The 24,959-nt window shown below is 47.8% G+C and overlaps 1 protein-coding gene across 3 annotated transcripts in view; it reads right to left on the reverse strand.

Annotated features, from left to right (window-relative positions):
• Positions 1 to 452: 452 nt before the first annotated feature.
• IRF2 (interferon regulatory factor 2) overlaps positions 453 to 24,959 on the reverse strand; it is an 81,679-nt gene continuing 57,172 nt past the window's right edge. For all 3 annotated transcript variants that reach the window (XM_021694101.1, XM_044911697.1, XM_044911696.1), the window contains exons 6-9: positions 21,571 to 21,688; positions 10,335 to 10,499; positions 3,083 to 3,129; positions 453 to 1,809 (exon numbers count right to left, since the gene is read on the reverse strand). In XM_021694101.1, coding sequence (XP_021549776.1) covers positions 1,501 to 1,809; positions 3,083 to 3,129; positions 10,335 to 10,499; positions 21,571 to 21,688 — 639 coding nt within the window. In that variant the 3' untranslated portion in view covers positions 453 to 1,500. The remainder of the gene's footprint in view (positions 1,810 to 3,082; positions 3,130 to 10,334; positions 10,500 to 21,570; positions 21,689 to 24,959) is intronic.

Genomic DNA, 24,959 nt, shown 5'->3' on the forward strand with positions numbered 1-24,959 from the left:
GCCTATGGACGAGAACAGGAAAAGCACAGAGGTGGGTGGAACGTGCTCACAGTAGAGAAGGAGATAGGGGGGTGGCTTTGGACTCCCTCCACAATCACACCAGATTTGGCCTTCACTTGCGCCCTTGACTCTTACTACCCATGTGACCTTGAGTAAAGACATTTTCATTTGGAGCCTCCATTTCTTCCATGTGAAATGGAGCTAAATCCCTATCCGGGACACAACCTTGACAAGTGAAGAAGGTAGCTCATTTACACGCGCAGCTGAGCACCTGGCTCAGGGTGAGCACTCGAAAGAGGAGGCCATTCGATCTTCATAGTAAGACCCCTCCAGGGTTTCTTGAGGTTGAAATGGGAGAAAGTTTTGATCCCCAAGAAGCAATGATACTTTGCCGCCCCTGTCCCATGGTGGTACTCTCAAGTAGACACAGACAAAGTCAGGCATGATGCCCATTAAAAATTTAACTATATATCATATTCATTTATTATCAATCCACAGGATAATTTGATTGCTACATGAGCTCATAAAAGCTTTTTCACCTTTACAAAATTAAAAAAAATGTGCCACAAGGATGTAATAACAACTGCTGATAAACAAGAAAAGGAATCTTAAAATTATAAATTTGCTGTAGAAAAGATAAAAAACAATTATATTTTCTTTAGAATTTTACCTTGAATAAAATATTCCCCTGTATAAAAAATAAAAAAGCTTGCTCTGGTTAGAATTAGAATATTTTTGTCTTCAAATCTGGGAATTTGTATAATATCTCCATGATAAGTTTTCCTTTGTACCGCGTGGCATTCAAGCACAGCAGATTAGATTTTCTTTTTTCTTTCTTTTTTTTTTTTAAAGCAGTCTTAAAAATGGGACATCTGTGGAGAAGTTCATTTTCTTCTTCTCCTCAGGGATGTGGAACACAGCCTTTGCGGGGAGGAAAAGGAGGAAAGGAACTGGATGGGATGGGCCGGGAAGCGGGACAAAGGGCCGCGAAGGGGTTGGTGAGGGGTGCTGAATGTGCTGAGAAATAGAGCAAGATCACAAGAAGAAGGTCTATCTGTAAGTGCTTTAAGATAAGGTGCAGAAGCAGACTGCAACGTCGCTAGTACTGCCCTATGTACATATTCACAAGAATAAAAAATTCCAGCTAGTTCACATTTTCTCATCCGTTCTGAGGCATCCACTCCACCATGCTGGCCTGGACCACAGGCAATGCAGCACCTCGCTGCCCGTGTGAGTGTTGGTCCTATGACGTCCTTGAACTTGAGGGAGCAGCCCTGGGAGATCCAGCAGGCTCTAGAGATACGCGTCTACCAATGGGCTGGAGTCCTGAGTTAAAAAGAAGCTCCAGTACTGGAGTTGGACACAGCAATCAGTGTTCTATTGTCAAGGCTTTTTCCCTTAGATTTGTCTAAAACAGGTGTCAGAGAGAAAAAATAAAATACAAACAAACAACAAAACAAAGCCAAGAAATCCCAACAACCACCAGGGGAAGTCGAAGGCTTAACAGCTCTTGACACGGGCCTGGGTGATATCGGATGTTTTCTTGATGACGCTGGCCCGAGTCTCCCGGTCCGGCCGACTGCTGCTGGGCGCTGGGGTCACGGAGGGAGGGAGGGGCAGGTCTGGTAAAGTGGGCCACGAGCTGTTGTAAGGCACCGGACAGCTCTCCTCTTTGATGGTGACCTGGAGGTCGGGTTTGTTGGAAGTAACGAAGGTCGCCATGCTGGGCAGCAGGTAGGTGCTTCGTGTCCCCATGTTGCTGAGGTACTGTTTGCCTTCAATATTCCTCTTCCGCCAGTGTGGTCGTCCCTTTCAAAGAAAAGAATCAAGATATATATCTTTTTCTTTGCCTTCGATCGAATGGCTTAAAAAAAAAAAAAAAGATGCCCCCCCCCCTCCACCCCATTCCCACATGTTGGTGTGTTAACTGAGTTTCTGAAGAGGCGTGGAATGAATAGAAGCTTAGCGACTCGACATCCCTCAACTGAGATCCACACCCAGCTGTTCACATCCCAAGCAATGGTTTCTCTTCCCTTTTCATCAATTCCCATTTGCTACCTCCCAGAAAAACAGCCAAAACTATTCTATGAAGGCAGGAAAATAAGGCAGCAACTTGGTTTCTGGTTCCCCTCTCCTCCGGTCCCCCAGCCTGATCATGAGGTAGGTTTTAGGTCATCACGGCTGGTGTGTCATAGAGTCTTGCTTCCTCACTCACGGCCCAATCCAGCCTTTTGAGTCAATCTGTGCTTTCAGAGAAAGGGAAGTGAGGAACCCAGAAGGCGAGTGCCTTTCCACTGCTTTCAAATGGGTACAGCTTAGCGCTCCAGCGTGCCAAGCAAATAGGGGGTCTCGAGGGTGGCTTCACTCAAAGAAGGCAATGGAATTTCTGACCTTGAAGAAACAGGGTTGGAATGTCTGTGAGCATCTACACTTCCTGTCTTTTCAGAGTTCCTGGACTCCACTTGAAGTGTTTAGTACACTGGGAAATCACGGACTGAAACAACCATTAGTCAGTCAGTCGCTCTCTCTTTCTCTCTCAAACAGACACAAAGCCGGAGGTTACAGCCATTTCCTGCCATTGTGGGAGCCCAGCCTGGAGCAGACTGAAAACACACCTAGCCCCTGGGCACAGACCACAGAGGGAGGGGACTCCAGGTAACCGTGGAGATTCTTTGGCTTAGCACTTTCTGACGGTGACTTCCCATCACTGCTTTTGGCCACTTGGCCCTTCTGTTTCTGCTGGTGGATTAGGACGTGTGCAGTGGTGAGAATATCAACAATTTCCGGCCTCCACCTCAGTCGCCATTTCCTGCCGTCAGAGCCTCTTTTTCTAATGGGAACACCTTACTCTTTCCTCCCATTCAGCTCCCAAAGCTTAAATCTATACTTCAAAATCCAAAAGTATGGTAAATTTTCATGTTATGTATATTGGATGACACACACACACACACACACAAAGTCCTCCAGCAGAACTTCTGATCAGACTTGGAGAAACGTAACTAGCAGCAAGGAACCCGGAGTGTTGGTGGGGAAGGCTCTCCCACAGCGTCTGTTGGAGCCGAGTGGCGGCCGCCATGCTTACCTCGACGCTCTCTTCGTCACTGGGCACACTGTCGGTAGTTTCGCTTTCTGTTCACAGAGAGAAAAACAGGGCCATCATTCCTGCTGCTCAAACTGTGGTGAGGCTCAGGCAGTGTTTAAAAAATATATCAGCATTTCTTTTTTTCAAAGGAGAAATGGGTCAGTGAACTCATGATCGTCACCCTCGTTGTGAGGCTCAATAACCACTTGTACTTGGGAGATGCTAGAGTGGATTCTATTTCTCTGATTTTGGCCCTTCATCCAAGAGTCGGGGGGTAGCTCCCTCTCCAAGGGCAGGCTATGTTTTCTCATGGCCCATACCTCCCAGGATTGGGGTGTTGGCCGCACGGTGCCAATCTGCTCTCTGCTCCCCGGGACCTCTGCTCACTCCTGCACCCACGTCACCCTCTTTCCTCAAGTCTGCTCTATCCACACACCCCACTCGTGCTTTCTTCCAATCCCTGTCGATTAGTTCATTCCAGTCCCAACTCAGAGCCTTCCTGGATCACCCCCACTTACTCGGATCCCTCCTTTACCTCATATCCCTTTCATACTTATATCTTGGGTTTATAAAGTTGCATCTTCCACCCGGGTTACTGTGGTGGACAGATTCTAGGGTGGCTCCCACGATCCTCATCTCCTGGTGTTTACTTGCTGGTTGGGACTCCCTCCTCTGCAATGTAGCTGGGACCTGCGACTTGATTTGAAGCAACAGAACACCGTGAGCGATGGGATGTACATGACTATGTCAAGTAAGATCGAATCCTGTCTCGTGAGGAGACTTTCTCCCTTGCTGGCTTTGAGGAAACAAGGAGCCATGTTGGGAAGATTTGCATGACCAAAAAAAAACTAAGAGCTGCTTCTGGCCAACAGCCAGCAAGAAACTGAGGCTCTCAGTCTGACAACCCACAAACAACTACATTCCACCCCAAATCCTGTGAGCTTAGACATGGACCTCCTCCCCGACATCCCGCCCTCAGACGAGCTAGCAGCCCTGGACCATACCTTGACCACAGGTCTGTGAAGGCAATATGCTGAGCAGAGAACGCAGCTAAGCCATGCCTGACCCTCAGAAACTTGGGCGAGGAGGGGATAACAAATGTGTGTTGTCTTAAACTACTAAGGTTTGTGGTTATGTTGTGATGCAGCAATAGACAACTAATTCGCTTACCATCCTGACTCAGTCTGCCAGCTTCGAGACACAGAGCAGGTTCCCTAACTTCACAGAGTGTAGTTTCCTCATCTGTAAGACGGGAGTATTGACATCTTCCCAAGAGGATTAAGTGATGAATCAGTGAGAGGATGTGTGGGAAAAGGACTAGCACAGGGCCTGGCCCACAGCGTACACTCAATAAATGGTAGCACACCTTTGTCCTGAGCTCATCGGCCTTGCTCAACAGTGGATTTGCACAACAGGCTAGATTAACAGAGTCTAAGTCAATAGCTAGCGATCACACATCACCTGTACGTATAATACAAGATTTTTTTAAGTGAAATACTTTTCATCTTTTTTAAATAAAAAATTGATGGTGTGCAGCTCTTCAGTGTCTATAGCATTGAGAAATGAAAGCACAGAGGGTAGAGAAATACACTGAGCCTTAGAGATCCCTGAGTCCGGGTCCTTCCTCTACAGACAAGGCCTAGAGAGAGAGCATCATGGGGAACGTTTATAGAGAGCCGGCACCTGGGCACGCAGGCCTTGTTTAGCCCCCGCAGAAATCTTCAGTGGGAAGCAGCTCCCATCGCCCCCTTTATGCAGAAGAGCTCAGGTGCTCTGGCACCTTCTACCTCTTTCCGCCCCAAACCTACAGAGCGGCTGACCTCCAGGCTCACATCTGGCTGGTGGCACAGCTGGGACCCGAGGCCTCCAGCCCAGACGGAGCCCTTTCAACCATGCGGAGCCGGAGCCCCCAGAGCAGAATCTCTATTACTTAAAGGTTAAAGAACAAATGGATAAACTGAGCCACAGGTTCATCCCTCCAACGACGAAAGCGAGAATGCTGACCACCCTGGGCCCGCCCTGGAGACTTTCTCCAGGGACGTCTCCCCTCCCCTCCCCGGGGGGGCTGCCCGGGAGCAACCAGAGCAGGAGCCTGGCCTCTCCTCTCCTCAGACCCAGCAGACTTCCCCACAGCATCCCCAGCAGTGAGCAACGGCCATCCGAAGAAGGCTTCACCTGGGCTGACGACGACCCTAGCTCAGGAGGCCCATGGGCCACAGCCGCCACGAGCAAAACAAGTTAAAAAGCCTGCTCGCAGAACCCTCGTGCTGGCGCCGTATCCCAGGGAGGCAGGGATCGGTATGGCCCCTCCCAAGAAGAATGAGGAACAGAGATGTTGAGAAACCTGCCAAAGCTGTGGCCTGAGTCAGCACAGAGAAGAGAAAACACAACTGTACATCTGACTCCGGGCTCCGGGCGCTGCTTCCCCGCAGGGAGAGCTCCTGCAGCTCGGGCTGAAATTTCAAGATCCCCTTTCCATTTTTATGCTTAGCTTTCTCTCTGGGCTCTGAAGCCAGGGTTCCTCTTCCTCTCATACGCGTCTAGACCCTCTTTGCTCCTAATTACCTTCCATCAATACCATCATCTTCTGTTCCTTTTCCTCTTCAAACAGAAACAAATACACGCCAGAGGCATGTGGGGCAGGGCAGGGGCGGGGGGGGGGGGCAGCTGGAAATCCATGGAAATGAGCAGTTAACACCAAGGTTCTGGGATCCTGCCCCAACCCCAGCTGTGGGAGGGGGTGGAAGGCAGACCCTGGGCAGACTCCTTGGTAAGACCTCGCAGAGACCGTGAACGTGACCAGAATATTCACTGCCCTCGAGGACCCAGTTTTTGTTTTGTTTTGTTTTGTTTTTTTAAGGATTTTATTTATTTATTCGACAGAGAGAGACACAGCGAGAGAGGGAACACAAGCAGGGGGAGTGGGAGAGGGAGAAGCAGGCTTCCTGCGGAGCAGGGGGCTCGATGCGGGGCTCGATCCCAGGACCCCGGGATCATGACCTGAGCCGAAGGCAGACGCTTAACGACTGAGCCACCCAGGCGTCCTGAGGACCCAGTTTTCAAAGCTTCAGGGAACCAGTCTGAGACAAGAGAAGACATACATGTTCTGAACTGACATTTTCATCTAACGCAAATGTTCGTCAAGAGAGTGGCTTCTAAATTAAGATCACCTGCTTCTGGAGTCACTCTGAAGGATCTCCGTATTAACAAGCTGATTAGCAAGCAAGCAAATTTCTAGTTTTTATTGCTTAAAAGAATGGCCCTGAGTGCCTTTCACCTAGGAGCACGAGATGCCTCAAGCTCCAGCCGGAGGACCCGAGACTCTTCTCTCCGGAGTAAGCTTGGCTCTCTCAGCTACCCCGACACCACTGGTTTGTTGGGTGCACACAGGCCCATCTTCCTCTGTTTCCTTGGTTTTCCTTCACTGTTGCCATTCTCAAGATCCCTTCCTATTATCACAAATGAGTTCATGGCAGCTGCTACATTCAGATCAAGGCCACTGCCGAGTATCAGCCTGCACTCTTCTTTCATTTTCCCTTTTGAAGAATTTAGATTTGTTTTTTTATTGGTGGTGAATACAATGGAATAAAAAAAAATCGGAGTTGCTTCACTAGCGGGGTGTGACTAAGTGGAAGGTATTTGCAGGGTATTACAGGTACATGAGTAGCTCATTTCAACACTGTGGTCCCAGTTTTCCTGAAAGTGACTGGTGGGAAGAATGGGGATCAACCCTGGGACGGGCTGATCTCAAAGATTCTTCTTCCAGAGGAGACACGAGTCTTAGCTTCACATGCCACTTCAGCCCAGTTTTTATTGTCCAACCACCTCGGGAACATTCTGGGGAGGGAGACAGGAGGCTTAATGTGAAAGTCTTTTTTTTTTTTTTTTTTTGCATTCTGACATCCTGGTACATTTTCTGGAAGACTCTTGTTCAACCAGTTTTACTAATAAGATTGACAAAGATTTCTTTCTCTCGATCCTTTCCTCAACTCACTAGAAAGCTCAATCAAAAGGTTCAAATCAGAGTCTTCTTCATTTCAAAGCACTGTTACCTTTGCCCCACCCAACAAAATGCAAGCCTGCTATGGTTTCCAGGAGGACCCAAAGTCTTTATTGCCAGTTGCTGGTCAGATGCTGACAATCTCCATTCTCTCAGTTATAACCAATTAATCCTTTCTATTACACTCTTCTCCATCCTCTCGTCCAGTCCTCCACAAAATCCTACCATGGCTTTCTTTTACTAAATCCTCAATAACCTAGTAAAATCTTGGTGCCATACATACATCAGGCAAGAGGCCACCATACAGAAGACCTTTAAATATAAAATGCCTGTCCTCCGCAGTTTCCCAAGGTTCGGCTCTGGGATATCTCTCGGCATGATGAAAGTTCTAAGAATCCAACAAGAAATTTATATGGTCTTAAAACATCCCATGCAAGTACATCCACTCAAGGAAACCCCCTCTTTTCTTGCTCACCACAAAATGATTTAGACCACAGAGAAGATGGACTTGCAAAACGGACTGTGGTTATACTTCAATGATCAGTAAGGGTAAAAAAAAAAAAAATCACAAACAACAACCTCCAAATACCAGTTTCCTAAGCAAGTGAATGAAATGGTGAGAGGAAGTTGAAATTCAATTGAATTTCAGCCCAAACAAAGGAACCTGATCACAAAAAAAAAACCAAAAAACAAAAAACGAAACCAGACAAGCAGCTTATCCTATTGGGGAACATAAAGTAAGAAGGGTGAATGAACTCAAAAGCTGCCTTTCCCAGCAGAACACTATAAAATTCCTTGACTGAAAGACCTCAACCAGCCACAGTCCCTAACAGGTAAATTTCGGGTCTGTAAGCTCTGGAAAATTGGCAGTGATGAAACATCTTGGCTCCAGCCAATGAGCCTCCCTCCAAACGGTTCTGGAGAATTCAGACAATGACACAAGGGAGAGAACCAAAGGCCAGACTGAAGAGCCAGCCTCCAACCACAGTCCCCCTGCCCGTCAGCCTGGCACTGCGATCCTTCTTTGCAAATCTATGCAAATGTCCTGAAAAGGGTAATGAAATTTTCGTCTCTCTCTGCATGGATTAGCTGTTCTTGGGATTCTTCTGCCGAGGCAAGAGGCCTCGAGGGCAGAACAGCGACGACATCTTTGTGGAAGCCTCAAGAAGGCTTCAGGAAGGCTTCAAGAGATAAACAGAGAAGTTTATTCTGAGGCTCCAAGCCTTAAAAAAATTAAAACAGCTACATGCAGCAGCACGATGTAGAAGAAAGTCACACGTTTTCAGCCATAGCTGTGTAAATATATGCAAAGTAGCCTGGTGTTATCTCAACTGTAAAATTAAGGCATAAACACGCTGCTCTGCCTCCTTTGGTGGGTCCTGGAGGTCAGGGATGTGGGTGCGTTCTGCACCCCAGAGCCCTGTGCACGTGTCCAGGGCAGCGTTACTGGGGAAGGGTTGAGCCCGGGCTGCTGGAACCAGCGACACGAAGGTGGAACCACTGTTCTTCCCCGGACACACTGCCTTACCCACACTGGCCTTAGGTTCCTAATTTTTAAAGAGGGAATAACAATGATACCCAGGCTGACAGGGTGATTCTCCTGACGATGAAGCAAGTCAGCTGCTTCCAAGCATGGAGCACAGATCCCAGGGCACCACAAACATGCAGCAAATAGTAATTATTATCACTGGGGCCTGGCAAAGACCACCAAGGATCTCGCACAGGTAGGGGCTCAAAACGTGATGACAAAACAACCCATGAGCAGCTTAGCCTCTTTGACTGATTACAAGCTTCTTGTAGTCAAGGTTCACTCTCACGTTCCTTCTATGTTCCTGGCATAGAAGAAAGTCAGGATCTCGAGGACCTTAGGTGAAATCAGCCCATCACAAAAGGACAAGCACGGTACGATTCCACTCCCGTGAGTTACCTAGAGCAGCCAAATTCACGGAGGTAGAAAGAGCGGGGCGGTTGCCAGGGGCTGGGGGTAGGAGGGGGAGGGGAATTGGTGTTTCTCGAGGACAGAGTTTTAGTTTTGCAAGATGAGAAAGTTCTGGAGCTGGATGGTGGTGACGGTTGCCTAACAAGGCGAATGCACTCACTGCCGCCAAAATGGGCACTTAAAAATAGCAAAAATGGCCAATTCTGGGCTATGTCCATTTCACCGCAATTTGAAAACATAAGCTAAAAATATAGAAAGCTGGTGTCCAGAAAATAGAAGGTTAGGTCAGTGGCTGACAATTCACAAAGAACCTGTCCTTTGAACCAACCTAATTCTAATTCTGACTGTGTGCCAGCCACTGGGGCAGCCTCCGAACTGGGGGACACTGGGGGCACATCAAGGACACTAGGAAGATTCCTGAACGGGTATTAGAGCTGACGGTAGCTCCTCGGGATAGGGCCTCTGCTTTCTATTTTTAATGTCTGCAAGCAATAACATTGACTCAGAATTTATATTTCTAATTATAAATGAGTCCCCTGAAAATTAAGCAGAGATCATGGGAGAGCATAAGATGATAAAATGATGGTAGACAAGGGAGCCCCCACTTTGTGCTGTAAAGATGGAAGAACCACGCGAATCTGTTCTAATCCTAGGACTGTCTGGGTCAATTCCTGGGTCGTTACGTGGTCCTTCCCTAGGGAATCATATCCGGGCTCAGGCACCTGGCCTGATGAGAAGCTGCACTGAATTGAAAGAGACGGGGAAAATAAGTGGAAACAAGTAAACATGGTGGGTTGGAATGAGGCTCCGGGTCTCAAGGCTGAGGTGAAGTCCTGACCCAAACACTCACTGGCCATGTGACCTAGGACATGTGCCTTCACTTCCAAAAATTCTGAAGGAGCTGGAAGGAATGGTCTTCGAGGTTCCATCCAACTTGGTCAAACTCAGATTCCATTGAAAACACCCTTCCGGATTTCTGATAACTTATGCAAATAAAATAGACTTCGATGAACTACTTCTCCAAAGAAATATTGTTAGTCATGCACGAAAACAGACTTCGATGAACTACTTCTCCAAAGAAATATTGTTAGTCATGCACGAAAACGTTATGGGTGATCAAGTCAAGAAATGCTGTGGCCATGTCTTCTGAGAACACAAGTACCCAAGAAGATGTCCGTGGGGAAAATAAAGCAAGAATAATTCCTAGGACGGAGGAGAGGCTCTTTGCTGTGCAGTGAAGCAGGTGGCCCCACACTGAGGGACTGCCCCCCCCATCCTTGCTCAGCTCCGAAGGTTCCCACCTACCCTCTTACCTGCATAGGAAGACACGGGGGAAATCTGCAGAGGGTAGAGCTCACTCATGCTGACCGGCTGTTCGTCACTCTCAGTGGTCACCTCTACAACTTGGCAGATGTCCGGAGGGTTAGTGACAATCTCTTGATCCTCGATGTTGCTGTCCAGATGGGACTGTCCTACAACTTCAAAGACAAGACAGCCATCATGCACCAATGCCTGACTCACCGTTCTAGCATGCACTCTCAAGAAAGACAACATTTCCCAAAAGAGTTGAAGAGTCAGGAATCAGATTCTCAGTCACCACATGTCATCGGCCGTGAAACTGAAGAACGGCCTTAACTTTGGGTTAATGTCTCCAGAGAAGCAGCTTTGCCAGGAACCTGGCCCCCAGAGGCTATTTCCAGCTTGCTGGCCAATGGTGCTTACATGTGGCAATGTCCCAAACTCAATCTACTCATAGCCAAGCCTGCAGGACCAGAGGCTGCATCCAGAGCTAGCCCCAGGGCCACACAGACAGTGCTTTGAACTTGACCCATTTCTGTCCTCTGCTCTTGAGCCGAAGGAAGCTGCCGTGCTGTTTTCCAGGTCCTGGGTCCAGAGAGACATAATCAAATCTTACTAAGGAGAAAGGACCACCAAAATCCACTCCATTGTATCATTTCCAGCTCTGGGGGCTCTGTTCATGCTCCCAGCCCTTTCCTACCCTCCAGGCAACGTGACCACGGGAGGAAATATCAGAACAACGGGACAGAATGCTTTCCCAAGCCTCGCACAGATTTGCCACACCAGCTCCCCAGGACACCGAGAAGATGAATTCCCACTACCCTGGTTCTGAATCCTGCCTCAACTTTTTGTTAATTAAACTTTTTAGTTCGAGTTCGTTGTAGATTCACATACAGTTGGAAGAAATAATAGACACAGATCCCGGGTGCCCTTTACCAGTTTTCCCCAATGGAAACATCTTGGAAAACTCCAGCACGCTATCAGGATACTGACACTGATAACAATCTACACTTCTTGTTGATTTTCCCAGTCTCACTCGTACTCCTCTGTGTGCGTGTATATGTGTCTGCCATTAGTTTTTATGCAACTGTATGTCATCTCATATGTTCATCTCATGTGTTCACCATATGTCATCTCATGTGTTCACCAGCATAGTCAAAATACAGAACAGGTCCATCATCACAAGCATCTCCTATACCCACCTCCCGTTAGCCTCTCCTCCCCACCATTTCTAACCCCTGACATCCACTCATCTGTTCCCCGGTTCCGTAATTTTTGTCCTTTCAAGGATGTTTCATGAACGAGCTCACGCAGTAACCTTGTGAGAGGAACTTTTTTCACTCAGCATAATTCCCTGGAGATTCGGCCACGCTGCTGTGTAGTATATATCCATGGCTGGTTCCATTCCACTGCTGAGTAATACTCCCTGGTGTGGGTATACCACAGTCTGTTTCACTATTCATCCACTGAAGGACTTCTGGGTTGTTTCCGTTCTTTGGCTATTACAAACAAGGCTGCCAAGAACAGTTGGGTACAGGTTTTATAAATGTAAGTTTCCGCTTCCCTGGGATAAACGCCCAAGAGTGCAATCGCTGGATCACATGGTAACTTCATGTTCCATTTTACAAGAAACTGCCGAACCATCGCTTGGCATGGCTATACAGTTCCACATTCCCAGCAATGTATGGGCGACCTAATTCAGGCACATTCTCACCAGCTTTTGGTGTTGTCGCTCTTTTCCTACTTCAGCCACTCAGAAAGGCGTGTACTGGTATCTCATTGTGGTTTTAATCTGAATGCTCCTAATGCCCTCCCCCACTTTTAAACAGAACTGGCCTTAGACTTCTGTTGGCAATTGACTGAAATATCCCTGAAAACTGGCATCGATAAAGAAATGGAAACAACAAAGGAATAGCAATGTTTTCCCAAGGGCCTCAAAATATTTTGCCACCATAATCAACGTTTTACTCATGCCTGTGTATGTTAGTTTAACATTTCCACCCAGGAGAATGACGGGCAAGCCGTCCTAATCCTTTTATCAATTAAGAAGCTCAGGCACAGAGAGGTAGATTAATTTCCCCGAAGTCACACAGTTCAGGTTCTGTGCAGGCCTCCCCGTCCCTCACATTTTCTCGACCATCAGTTTAGGCAAAATGGCCATTGCGTCCCAATCTTCTTGAGAAGTTTGCCACCATGATGGGCAAGTTCTTGTCTTAACTGCTCGGCATTTTAATTGCTCCAGTATTTTTGTTTATAAATGAGTTCCTGTTTTAATTACTTTTTGGAGAGAGATGAAATGACAAGCACGAGGTAGAGAAAACATGACCTGATTCTATTCAGAGAAGGCTTGAGAGGGGAGTGAGAATTCTCGAGTTCTGGAATGAAGAGAGGGAAGGCACCCAAGAGGCTGGGGGAAGGAGATGTGGGGATGTGATAACCATCCAGAAAGCCATAGCATTCAGAGAGGAAGGGAAACGGAATGCTGTTTTAGGTTCTCCTGGAGGGGATAAAATTAAAGAAGAGGAAGGCAGGCTATATATGGCAGGCAGACTCCCAAATTCTTATTTTGTCCTTTGGACTATCCTATTTGAGCATGAAGAGCATCAATTATGCCTTTCACCAGACACAGACTGAGCGCCGACACTGACCCCTCTCAAGTCTCTTCTGCCTCTTCTCCCACGGAAGATAAAATGGCAGGAAAACAAGATTTCCCAAATCCTAAAAGCCGGTGGCAGACAGAAACCAAATGGGGCGCGCGCGCACATGCACATGTGTGTGTCTGAGGAGGGGCTGGCTGTAAGCGATAGCCTGCCCACTAAGGCAGTTAAGGTCGTCTATAAATTCAATTTAAATCAAAGCCACTCTAACTTCCAGTTCTCCAAAGTTCAATTCTCTCTTGCCTTGTCGTTCCAAGTAGACAGCAAGTGAGCTGGGAGCACACACGATGGCAGCAGCTCAAATGTCTTCCTGTCCCAACAGCCCCTTGCTCTGACCAAGAATTCTCCCCCTCGCTGCTTTTCCCCCACAACGCCCAGCTCAGTCGGTCATTCAACGCACGGAAGATTTACTGAGCACCTACTTTGTAAGAGACGTTGTTGTCAAGTACGAGGAGGGGCAGAGCACGATCAATCCAGTCAAGGGCCTGGTTTGTGAGAACTCTGGGAGGGCTCCGGGCCAGCACAGGATGCTCTAGAGGTTAAGTTTAGGACAGTTGTGAAAAGAAAAAGAAGGGAAGGGGGCCGGGGAGAGGCCACATGAAAAGAGTTGAGAAAGTGGAGTATTTTTTTCCAGTCCGAGGAATCAAAGGCTTCATTGAGGCAGTAACACATGGGTTGGAAGGGGAGGGTGAGCAAGAGGCAGTATTCAGAATGCCTCTGTCTTTCTGAGCCTTCTCCTGGCCACCCCAGAACAGACGGTCCTCTCCTTCCAGAGCGTCTCCCCCTCACTGTCCCCACTGCTCGGCCGAAACTACAACGTGACACAACCTTGTCCCACTTCCTGACTTTCTGCCTCATATCGCAAGTTAATTCTATATATCTCCCTTTAACTTTTTATTTGTGTGCCTCCTGTCCCAACCAAGTGGTGGCTCCTGAGAGAGTTGAGAACTGGGATTAGAACCTCCTGTACCAAATCCCAGCACAGGCTCATGGCTTACGCCCGCGGGCAGCTCCATGAAGCTCTGCTAAACAAACCGACGAGTGGACAGACCGAGGCCCACCGACCACAGCCAGAGTCCCACAGGAGATCATGACCACTTGGAAACACCGCGTGTGACAGTGAATGCTTCCTAGCAAATTTCAAGACTTCTGGCAAGAGGGCTTTTCAGAACCTAGATGAAGTGATGGAGACAGAGGGGGCCGTAGTTGCCCGAAGCTGGGGGTAAGGGGAGGAAATGTTTGGGGTTGATAAAATGTCCTGGGTCTTGAATATAGTGGTGGTTGTACACGCTTCTGTCAAATTCACAGAACTGTACACCAAAAGGGGTTCATTTTACGCTATTTCACTTAACATCTGAACATCACTGGGGGCCCAACTCACAAGCTGCAAGCCCAAAGGAGAAGCAAGGAATTCCCAACGTCTGAGATGCTCTCTGGATGCACTTTAGGCACTAGCCCCAATCAACTGACTGATCTCTCTCTCACTCATGAGTTCCATGAACCACCAGCCTTTGTCCCAAGTGACAACATGGACAGTAACACTGACTCCTGACAGTCAAAAAGACACTCACATAGCCAACTGTTAGCAATCTGCTACAGCAAATCAAGTCAGAAGTGATACCATGCGGGGCGCCCGGGTGGCTCAGTTGGTTAAGCGTCTGCCTTCGGCTCAGGTAATGATCTCGGAGTCCTGGGATCGAGCCCCGCATCGGGCTCCCTGCTCAGCGGGGAGTCTGCTTCTCCCTCTGCCTCTGCCTGCCGCCCCCCTGCTTGTGCTCTCTTTCTCTCTCCCTCCTTCTCAAATAAATAAATAAAATCTTAAAAAAAAAATTGCCACCGTGTGGGGCACCCGAGTACCCTGACTGATAAATAATAGTAACAAAACCAAACACTTCCTGAGCACTTACCTTTGCCTTTCCCACTCAGCCCTGACCTCCCACCTGGAAGACTCCACGACGCCATGAGGAAGGTACAATTATCGTCCCCATTCTAGACATGAGGAAAGGCATCGTGGAGAGTTAAATATTAATTCAAGGTCAGACAGCCAGTAAGTGGCAGAACCAGGAATCAAATTCCACTCTCCCTGACCCCGAGGCTCAAGTCAAATACTCTGCAGGGAGGTCTCCCCAACCGAAAGAGCTCATCAAGTTCCCACCGGGCTGCTCCTGGCTTTCTAAGCCCATCTGAGGATAAAAACTTAGGAATCTCACCTTACTGAGAATCTGGGCTCATAACCAGTAGTGAAACGGCTTTTCAGCAGCTCTATATTGGGTGCCAAAGAAATTCCCCAATGGTTAGAGGAGCTAGGAATCCACTAAGCTTCTCCAGCACATCAGGTCAGCCCATCAGGAAAAGAGTCACCCACAGGAATGTAATTTTATCTAGACCTAGTTGCTAAGAATTGCAACAATATTATTCATGGCTGCTTACTGATGAACCAGTTTGGTTCCTTAAAAGGTCATTCTAACTTTATTAACAATTGCTGACTTAATGTAGGCCTCCACCTGAGAAAGCAGTTGCCCCCATGCTTCCCAGAAAGCTCTTAAGAGCAAAGACTATTAGAAATGAAAACAAGGGGCTCTGGAAGGGGAGTGGGGTGGTCCTACCACTTTATAGCTAAAGGATGCTGGAAACCCAGAGAGGCCAGATAGACTGCCAAGGTCACCCAGGTGGCTGTAGGGTTGAGCATAAAGCTTATCAGCGGGCATAGAAAATCAGGCTATCCACAGTACTAGGGAGAGAAGTTTCTTCTTGATCCTATCCAAAAGTTCGAGAATTGAAATTGTTAATATTAGCACTGACAATGCAGCCCAGATGGAGGCTACCTTCCCTACTCAAATACATTTTAATATGATTTTGATAATATCATAATCATAATATTATTTTACCACCCTCTAACTACACAGTGATTTTTCCATTACGCTCATTTTGTGCTCCCAACAACCCTGGGAGGTAGGCAGGATCAGTATTCTTATTATTTCCATTTTATATTTCAGGAAATCGAGTCTCAGAGAGCCTAGGGAGTTTGCCCAAGGTCATGTGGTAAGTAAAAAAAACTGCAGGGCGCCTGGGTGGCTCAGTTGGTTGAGCGACTGCCTTCGGCTCGGGTCATGATCCTGGAGTCCCGGGATCGAGTCCCGCATCGGGCTCCCTGCTCGGCAGGGAGTCTGCTTCTCCCTCTGACCCTCCTCCCTCTCCTGCTCTCTCTCTCTCATTCTCTCTGGCTCAAATAAATAAATAAAATTAAAAAAAAAAAAAACTGCAGAAGTAGGTCTAGAACCTATGTCTTTTAACTTCTAATCTGTGTGCTTTTTATTCATTTATTTTTAAATCAAATGCAGCCATGATTTGGGTGAGATGCCCAAGAGCAATGGTGGGAAAGACGGCAAAAGACGGTCACCGTGGGGTTCATGATTTCAGAGAATGGACTGCCCCAGCTGCAGCCTGTGCCCACCTTGACAGGTTGCTGTAGGTCAGGGCGAAGCAAGAGTGTGACTGGGGCAGTATACACTCTTCACTCCCAAGAAAACAGTGCCATGTGCTACCGTAATGGGGAGCAAATTATCTGTCCCAATAAAATCTCGGTCCAGTTAATCAATACATCTCAAGGGTCAATGGTCTGGGAGCAGAGATGTGGGTGAGACTTCTTGGGGTGGCAGCTTACACTTCCCAGCAGAGCTACCAAATGTCCATGTCTCTCTGTGCTGTGTGGACGAGCCCTCACGGCCGCTCCACAAGGGCAACACACACAGCCCACTTCGCTTTCTGGAAGGATAGGCCCATGGAAGTCAAAATGTTCAGAATAATTCAAGTTCAAAAACAAATATAAAAGAGGTCGGCAGGGACCAGGTAGCAGGACTCTTGGGACACGAGAGAGACTCGGGTCTTTGATCTAGGGGCAATGGTGACATGATGGTGAGACTGGCATTTAAAAAACAAAATCCTGGGGTGCCTGGGTGGCTCAGTCGGTTAAGCGTCTGCCTTCAGCTCAGGTCATGATCCCAGGGTCCTGGGATCAAGCCCCGCGTTGGGCTCCCTACTCATCAGGGAGTCTGCCTTTCCCTCTTTTTGCCCCTCCCACTGCTTGTGCTCTCTCTCTCTCTCAAATAAATAAATAAAATCTTTAAAAAAAATTTAAAAAATTAAAAATTAAAAAAAAAAATCCCTCCATGTGGAGAATGAATGGGGAGGGGGCAGAATGGAAGGAGAGCCCTGGCAAGAGTGAAGGTGACTGGGGGTAATATCAAAAAGAGAAAGAAGGGGCTGGATTTGAGAAATATGAGGGGAGACAGAAGGAGCTGATGGTTAATTATAAATGAGGTGGTGGCAAGGGAGAGGGGAGGGTGAGAAATATATAGCCTCATAAAAAAAGATGGCAGGCTTCTTGGGCAAATAAAAACTTCTCAAGGTTGAAAGGCAATAGTCAAACTACTACCAAGGCTCGTGTTGGCACATGGCAACTGAGAGAATCCCATGCAGTCTCACCTCTGTGACCAGGCTTCCCCAGGTCCGGTCCCCTGAAGAAAAATAAGGTGCACTCTCGGTTCTAGGTCTGGGTATATTGTGACATTTGGGTTTCACATCTCACATGGAGTTTAATATTGCTCAGAGTTTTCTAGGAGTACTGGTAAAATTGGATGCTTTGTCTCCGGACAGGCGAAGAGCTCAGCCCTCCCCGAAGAAGGCAAGAGGCACGGCACACAGCCCACCGAGAAGGAGCATGGAAGACCTTCACTCCCTCCCCCTAATGAGGGGGGGGCCTTCCACCTAAAGATCCACCTCAAGCTATTATTTAACTTGTAGAGGGATTTTTTTTTACGCCTTAAGCACCAGGAAAAAGAGCAAAAAAGAAGAGTGAACAAAGGGGCTGGAAAAAGATGACGACACAGTTCTACAGCCTAGCATCACTTCTGGCCATCCGCAAATCATTATGAATTCTGGGGTCAGAGGCTGCCAACCTTGAGTCATTACCACGAGGCCCTCGGGGTGACCCAAAGGTGGTCTCTACATTGTGAATCTGTTCTTTTTGCAACTGCAAGTCTTCCCTGGTGATACCTGAGTTTCTAAGCTTGTCTAAAAGAGCTACTCAAGCTTTACTTTTCAAGTCAGTCAAATTTGGAAGTCATTACCAAAAAAAAAAACCAAGTACATCCTATAAGGTGCACTGTGGGCAGACAAAAATCCAAATTGCGTTATTTCCTAATGGCTATATGTCTAGTCACTAAGGATTGCTTGCTTGACTTGGGAATGATGAATAGCCTCCCTGTTCACAGCAATCTTTGCTTTCTTGAAGGGTGGGGTTACCTTTTATGGAGAAACACAATGGGCTTATAAAGCACTGCCTAGGCAAGTCAGACTGAGCGTCCGCACCTGCAAACTTTTTACACTGGCCTGGAGATGGTTTCAATTCAGCTCAGCAAAAGCATGCTAACCTGGGCAAGACGCCAACAGGCTATTGTCAGAACAATTCAACATGTTGCTGGCGTCTTCCGCTTCCTCAAAACAGAAGTCACCATATGCAAAAAAGAATTCAATGCTAAAGAAAAGTAAAAATAAAAATAAGGAGTTTTCTTTTTTTTCTGCCACCCTTCAAAGCAAAGCAGGGTTAGGTCTTTGGGCGTGCTCACCTGGGCCATTTAATCATCCAGGAGAGACAGAACATTCGAAGACACATCTTAAGTGCTGAGACACCGTGCTCCTTTTGGGGGGTCTCAGCACAACTGGCTAAATCGGAAAGTGCCTTGAGCTGTTAAGGACAAGACGACGGCAAGACCAGCGGCCAGCCCGCTGACAGCCACAAGTGCGTGCCTGTGTGTGCGTGTTCCTGCTGTATCATCCGTGGCAAGGATAAAAGTAAACCACAGCAGCCATCAAGCAAGAGTTCCCGGGTTGGGGCCACTGTTTTGTCCACTTACTGGATTCCCCGTTTCGTCCACTTACTGGATTCACTCACAATAGCCTCCACCCTGCCTGGAACAAAAAGGTACTGGGCGGCTGGCCTCTGCTGAATTAACTTACGGATTTTCAATCCATTTCCCTCGCTCAGAACCGAAAGACCATGTGAAAAACTGCTACAAAACACTCATTTCAGTTCCCAATTTAAATCTTATCCACATACATGCTTCTAAAAGCAGAAAGAAAAACACCTGCAAGCTTTTTTCTTGGTGCCTGAAGACAAAACTGGACTGAACTCCGGGCTCAGAGACACATGAACTGAAAGCAAGAAATGGTGTCATTTTCAAAAGGACGAGAGAGAATCTCTCAAATTCCACCATGGCCTTGGAGTCAGAATCCCTGTGTTTCTCACCTCTGTCCACAAATCACAGAGGCTAGGGATAGCTAATTAATGGTCACCGTGGGAGTGAAGACAAAAGCTCTATGAAGGGTTTAAAATCCAAGGTAGTGCTACTGTTAACAATGATCCCAAATTACCCCCTTCTTTAAAATACTTGCATGGATCCACTTGGTGTATTATTATATACCTTTGTAAGGGCCACCAACTAATTAGAGATATTCAAACTCCTTTTATGCCCTCCTTTATTATTTTATTATTAGGCCAAGGAAGAGACTCATTTAATCCAGCAGGTGATTTTCTAACCAAACTGGGCATCCGTCTTTGCCCCGGAAGTAACGACTTATTAAATTAGCACCAACCCCAGTAGCAGCAATCATACCAAAGGGCAAAGAACAATCAACCTGACAGAGAATTTACATGCCAAAGACTCAACCAGATGTGTTTAAAAAAAAAAAAAAAGGTAAAGAGAACTCTGTACTACTGTGACTTTTGTTCGCCATTTTATCCGAGGTTGAAGTCACCTCATACGTGAAGGAGAGCTCAGAACCAACCAGCTCACTCAACACAGCTGAATCTTAAGAAAAGGTGCCTGGACTCTTAACAAACATTTTCTTTTCTCTTTCTTTTCTTTTTTTTTTACAGGGCTGAATGGGCAAGGCTTTCCAGAGGCTGCCCGCCGAGGAGACGGAGACAGATGAGAACCCAGGAGGGGAGCGTCGGTCAGGCGAGGCCTCACTCCCCAGCGGAAGTGAGAAGACACTGTGTCTCTGAGACCTTTGCTACACTGAGGGGAGCGCAGCCTGGCAGCCACAGGCCCCCATCCTTCCCTCACACTGCCCTCTGCCAAAGCCCTCAGCGTTCAAGGGAGTGCCCTCGTACATCAGCCTACTTCCCAACTCCAAAACCCAGGAGAAGAGGGCCCGTGACACTGACATTTATAGCATCTGCGGCCTCCTGTCCATACTCAGCCGAGGGTCCGGAAGTGAAGGCATCTGGACAGGAGGTTGGCTCTCCTAGTTCTTTGTGATCTCCCTGGTTCTTACCAACAACAGAAGCCCTGACAGTCTACAAAATGGAGGAAAGTTTAATGGACCACAAGGTGCCCGAGGGCAAAGCCTGGTTCTGGATTCTGGGGCTGGAGCTGGAAGACGAGCTCACCGCAGGGCCTCCACCATCCACTCAGCGCCGTGGCCCAGTGGGATCCGGCTGAGATGAAATTCACTCTGGTCCCCCTCCTGCCTAAAACCCTCCAAGGGGTTGGGTCTACATCATGTGTGTGTGTAAAACAGTTGTGCACTTGACTGTCTCTCATACTTCAATTAAAAAAAAATTTTTTTTGAAACATATCCTCCAGCAGTTCAGGAATAAAACCCAATGTCCTTTCCCGTGGCCGGAAAAGTCCCCAGGACCCCACCTTCCATCCCTCTCTGACAGACCCTCGTGCCCTCTCCCCAGGGTCACCCCCACTCTGCACTTCCTTAGCCCTCCAAGGGGGTTCCTACGTGGGGGTCCACGTCTGGCAGTCCCGGGGCTCCCGCTCACCCACCCACTTGGGAGGAAATGCCACTCCTTCCAGAAGCTTCCAGAAGCCTCCCAGCTAAATCTGGCCCCAGATATTCTCCCTTGTTCTTTTCTGTGCAGCATTTTCCACACATGCTAGCACTGTAGTTACCTATGGCCGTATTTGTTTACTGTCTCCTTCCATGAACTCGGGACTGTCTCCTTCCATGGAACTAGGGATGGGGCCTGTCCTGTTCCCCAACCTATTTCTAGCGCTGAGTCTGGTCTATGGAAGGTGCTCAAGAATCTTTGTGGAATCAAAACATGCCGTTTGGCCACAGGTCTCTGTGCCTCAGTTCCTTCATTTGTAAGATGAACGCCCCTTTTGTGGCAGGTTATGCCACCGACCAGGTTCTGAGGGGACCCATGAGGACAGTCTTCCCTCTCCTTATTCCCCAGTTCAAAGAATAACACTTTTGTCCATGTGACCGCTTACTGAAAGATGGAGAACCGCTAATCATGAGCCACTGGGGGGAGAAAACCCATTTCATCTACTGGAGTCTCCTGGGAAGTCACTCTTGGCCTATTTTCTTGAGGCTGACCCATCAAAAGTTCCTTTCTCTGATCCTCAAGGGCCTTTATTCTTCAGCCCTGAAACCGGGGGGCTGGAACTTTGCATGTTGAGATGGTTCCAAGACCTCCTCCCACTGACTATGTTATTTCAAATCACGTTTTACAAATTTTAGACCCCAGGGGGCTGCTTGTGTAGATAAAAAATGAGATGTCAAAACAGTTTACCTATGATGTTCACCGTACTATCCACTTCATTTTTTATAGCTGAAGTCAGGACGGCATACTCAGGAGAAAGATCACTTACTCCATTACTAAGCCCCAAAGATGACTCAACTGGTTCTTGCTAGGAAGAAGAAAAGAAAAAAGAATTGAGAACACTTCCTTTCCCCTCCTTTTTCTTAGCTTAAATTCTATCCTCTGTCTACTTTTATTTATTTATTTATTTTTACTGCTAGGGTCACGTTCATCCCCTGAATGCATTCCCTACTAACTTAAATCAGCCTGAAGCTAAAGCAGCACATTTCTGCACGGATAATATACTGCCAGGTATTTGCCTACTTTCATTTTCCTTTGAGGAAAGGGTAGGAGCACATCTGGTTTGCTTTTATGAAAGGCTTACACCTGTAGGCGGTAGTTTGGGGGTTCAGCAGGGCTGCATAACTGTCTGTGGAAAGAATCGTGTGCCTAGTTTCCAGTTCTTCCTTCTCCGAGGGAGGGAGTGCTCAGAAGGGTCAACTCCTGGCTTCCTAAGGAAGGACTCATGCCACTTCCTTTACAATGATTTCTGAGGAAAAGGTCTGCCTCCCCCTGGGCCAAGAACAGGAAGCCAGGGGACTTTTCTCCCGAGGAGAATGATTTCTCCTCAGATAAGGTTTGCCCTGGACCCTGGCCACCTGAGCACCCGTCACTGGGCGGGAGGCCAGTAACACGGGCCAGACTGCACAGAAGGCCCCCTCCCCTGGTGGAGTCCAGCTGGGCAATCCCACGCCCATGGCTTCACACAAATGTCTTTCGAGTGTCTGAATGTCCCAAATAGGCCGAGAGGCTACTCGTTCATACTAATGAAACGATGCATCAAGTTCCTCGTCCTTAGTGTAGCTCTTACTTCTGCTTTATTCAAGAGCCCTGGAACCCTCCAACCTCTGAGAGAGCCAACCGACTTTGGGGGAGCCAGTCCTGAGGTACTACATTGACTTTCAGCATGTTGATGAGAGCTTTTCCTCAAGGTAAGATTGCATCTGCGTCTAGGAGAGCAATCGAGTCAGACAAAAAAAGCCACACAGGACAGCTCCTTTGGGAAACCAAGATGGAGAGTGGGGGCAGAAAGAACACAAGATGGGAGCAGAAGATCATTAGAGGTAGATATGCCTGTGCTTTGAAAAATCCAGAGTGGTGGGCATCTCTAAGGCATGTGGGGTGTTCTTATCAGTTTATTTATGTGCTACCTGGAATCAGTGATGAGCACCCCCCACACACCCAAAATCTTAGGGAAGCCACATAGGGAAGGAGGGGGAAATTACCTCCTCCTTCATGATCCCAACCTGGCAAACTCCCATCATGATAATGAACTGTAACTTGGAAGACATCACTTCAGTATACAGCTCAGTCCTAAAAAAGTCCCACATGCATGCTGACAAGAGGCACCAAAGGGCAAACAGAGGAGGGGCCCAGGGCCCAGGCCAGTCCCCCTGGGCGGAGTCTTTACTCCTTTCTCCTGCAGCACCTTGCATTTCCCCCTTTTAGGAGGCCTTTCTGGGGAAAAGTCGCTTGCCTGTGACTTGAGTCTCCAACCTTTCTCCTCCTCCCCCATGCCTGTGTTAGAGCCTGTGGTCGGTCTGGCCGCCACTCCAGCCACGGCCTCAGGCTCCAGGCTCCTGCGGGGCTGGTATGACAAGCCTGTTGTCTGTCAGGCTTTGCAGTCATGCAGGGGTCGAGCCTGGCTTCTCCACCTCAGGCTGGATGCAGGACCTGATTTAACCCTCTTGGAGCCTCTTCCAGGGCTCTGCAGACAGCGATAAACTGAGGACGGCAATGGACCCACCTCCCAGGGATGGCGTGAAGATTAAATGAGATCAATAGGCACCTGGCACTTACTACCAAGTTAACGCTTCCCATTAGCCAAGCATAAATAAATTAGGCCAATAAAACTGCTCTCAAGTACAATGACCTGTCCTCAGGTCCCGTCCCTCAACCGCACACACTGACATCCAACAGGGAGGAAGGACTGCACTGTCCCTCTCGAAAACATGACTGTCCATCGTTATTATACTTCTCTGCCTTCTCGTGGCACCAGTCTCTCTCGCTGCCTACTCAAGGGCTCCTTTTCCATGTCTCCCTCCGTCCCCCTGTCATGCCCCCCATTTCATTCTGCCACTTCCTTTTCCTCGACTGCCCAAAAGGAACCACCTACAGAACATCTGAAGGAATTATGAAAAGACCTGCTAATCTGTATGGGCTTCTTTTGCTGTCAAGTTTTTTGTGTTTTTTTTTTAACTCATTCTGCTTCTGGGTTTCTGATAAAAGTAATGAGGCAGTCAGACTTGCATATATTTAAAAACCTAAATTATTCTGATCTCAACTGAAGGCCTCTAAGTGTGTCACATGATGTACCATTTAATTAGTGGCAAGTGATACCTCTATCACTTTCCACTTGAGACAACTATGACTCAGAGACTAAATTAATTTTCCAAGATCACCCTACTTCTAGCCTAAGGAGATACAAGAACTGAACTCAGTCTGTGGTCATGCAACATGAGCCTATTCCAGGAGCTTTCCGCCTCAATGAACCCTGCACAAATCCCAACAGAGACTCAGACAGAACTGTTTTCCACGTGGTTTTCCTCCCCGCCCCATCCCTACCTCGTGGCCTGTGCGACTTCTCCACTGGAACGGCACGCTCTACCAATGGAGGCCGCGTCGGACTATTTCGGACATGGTTTTGCTCCTCCCATCCCACTTCAAAAAATGCCCTGTTGCTTCTGAAGTCCTCAGTGCAAACCATCGCATGGTTGCTATCACTCTGGAAGGCCAGTGTAGTAAACTGTCCAGTGAGATGTAGCCAGCATCTCTCCGAAAGGTCTCCACTCAGGGTGCAAAACAAGGATCTTCACTGTACTTAGTCAAACCTCGGCCATATACCTTTTTTTTTCTTTTTTTTTAAGCAAGGGACTCAAATTAAGAAAAGGGGTGCACAGTTCTCTACGAAACATGCGCACAGAGGTCTCTGTCCGGCGTCTCCTGGTCCTGTATGGTGCCCACTCGCGCTCTGTCCCCTGCCTTGTTGTACCATGGCCTGGCCTGATTAATCCTCAGCCAGCCTCCTTCCTGTTCCCCTTCTGACTTTGGACATCATTGGCCCTCCTGTGAATCAACTAGTTTTGGCTTCTAATCCACCCAAAGAAAACCAAACCAAGACTATGCGTAGGTTCAGACCCCTCCATGGTGCATTGACTCTGCCAAATCTTTATGCCCAAGAACCTTTTTTCTCAGTATAGAATCTAAAGTTTGGCCTGCAGTTTAAGGGATTTGGGGCAAAACCAAACTGGCACGAGAGAGAGAGTCCAAGGGAAGGAGCCACACTCTCTTTAGACCTCTAACGTAATACATCCTTGGTT

Source organism: Neomonachus schauinslandi, chromosome 2 (genome assembly GCF_002201575.2).
Source record: "Neomonachus schauinslandi chromosome 2, ASM220157v2, whole genome shotgun sequence".
NCBI classification, from domain to species: Eukaryota; Metazoa; Chordata; class Mammalia; order Carnivora; family Phocidae; genus Neomonachus; species Neomonachus schauinslandi.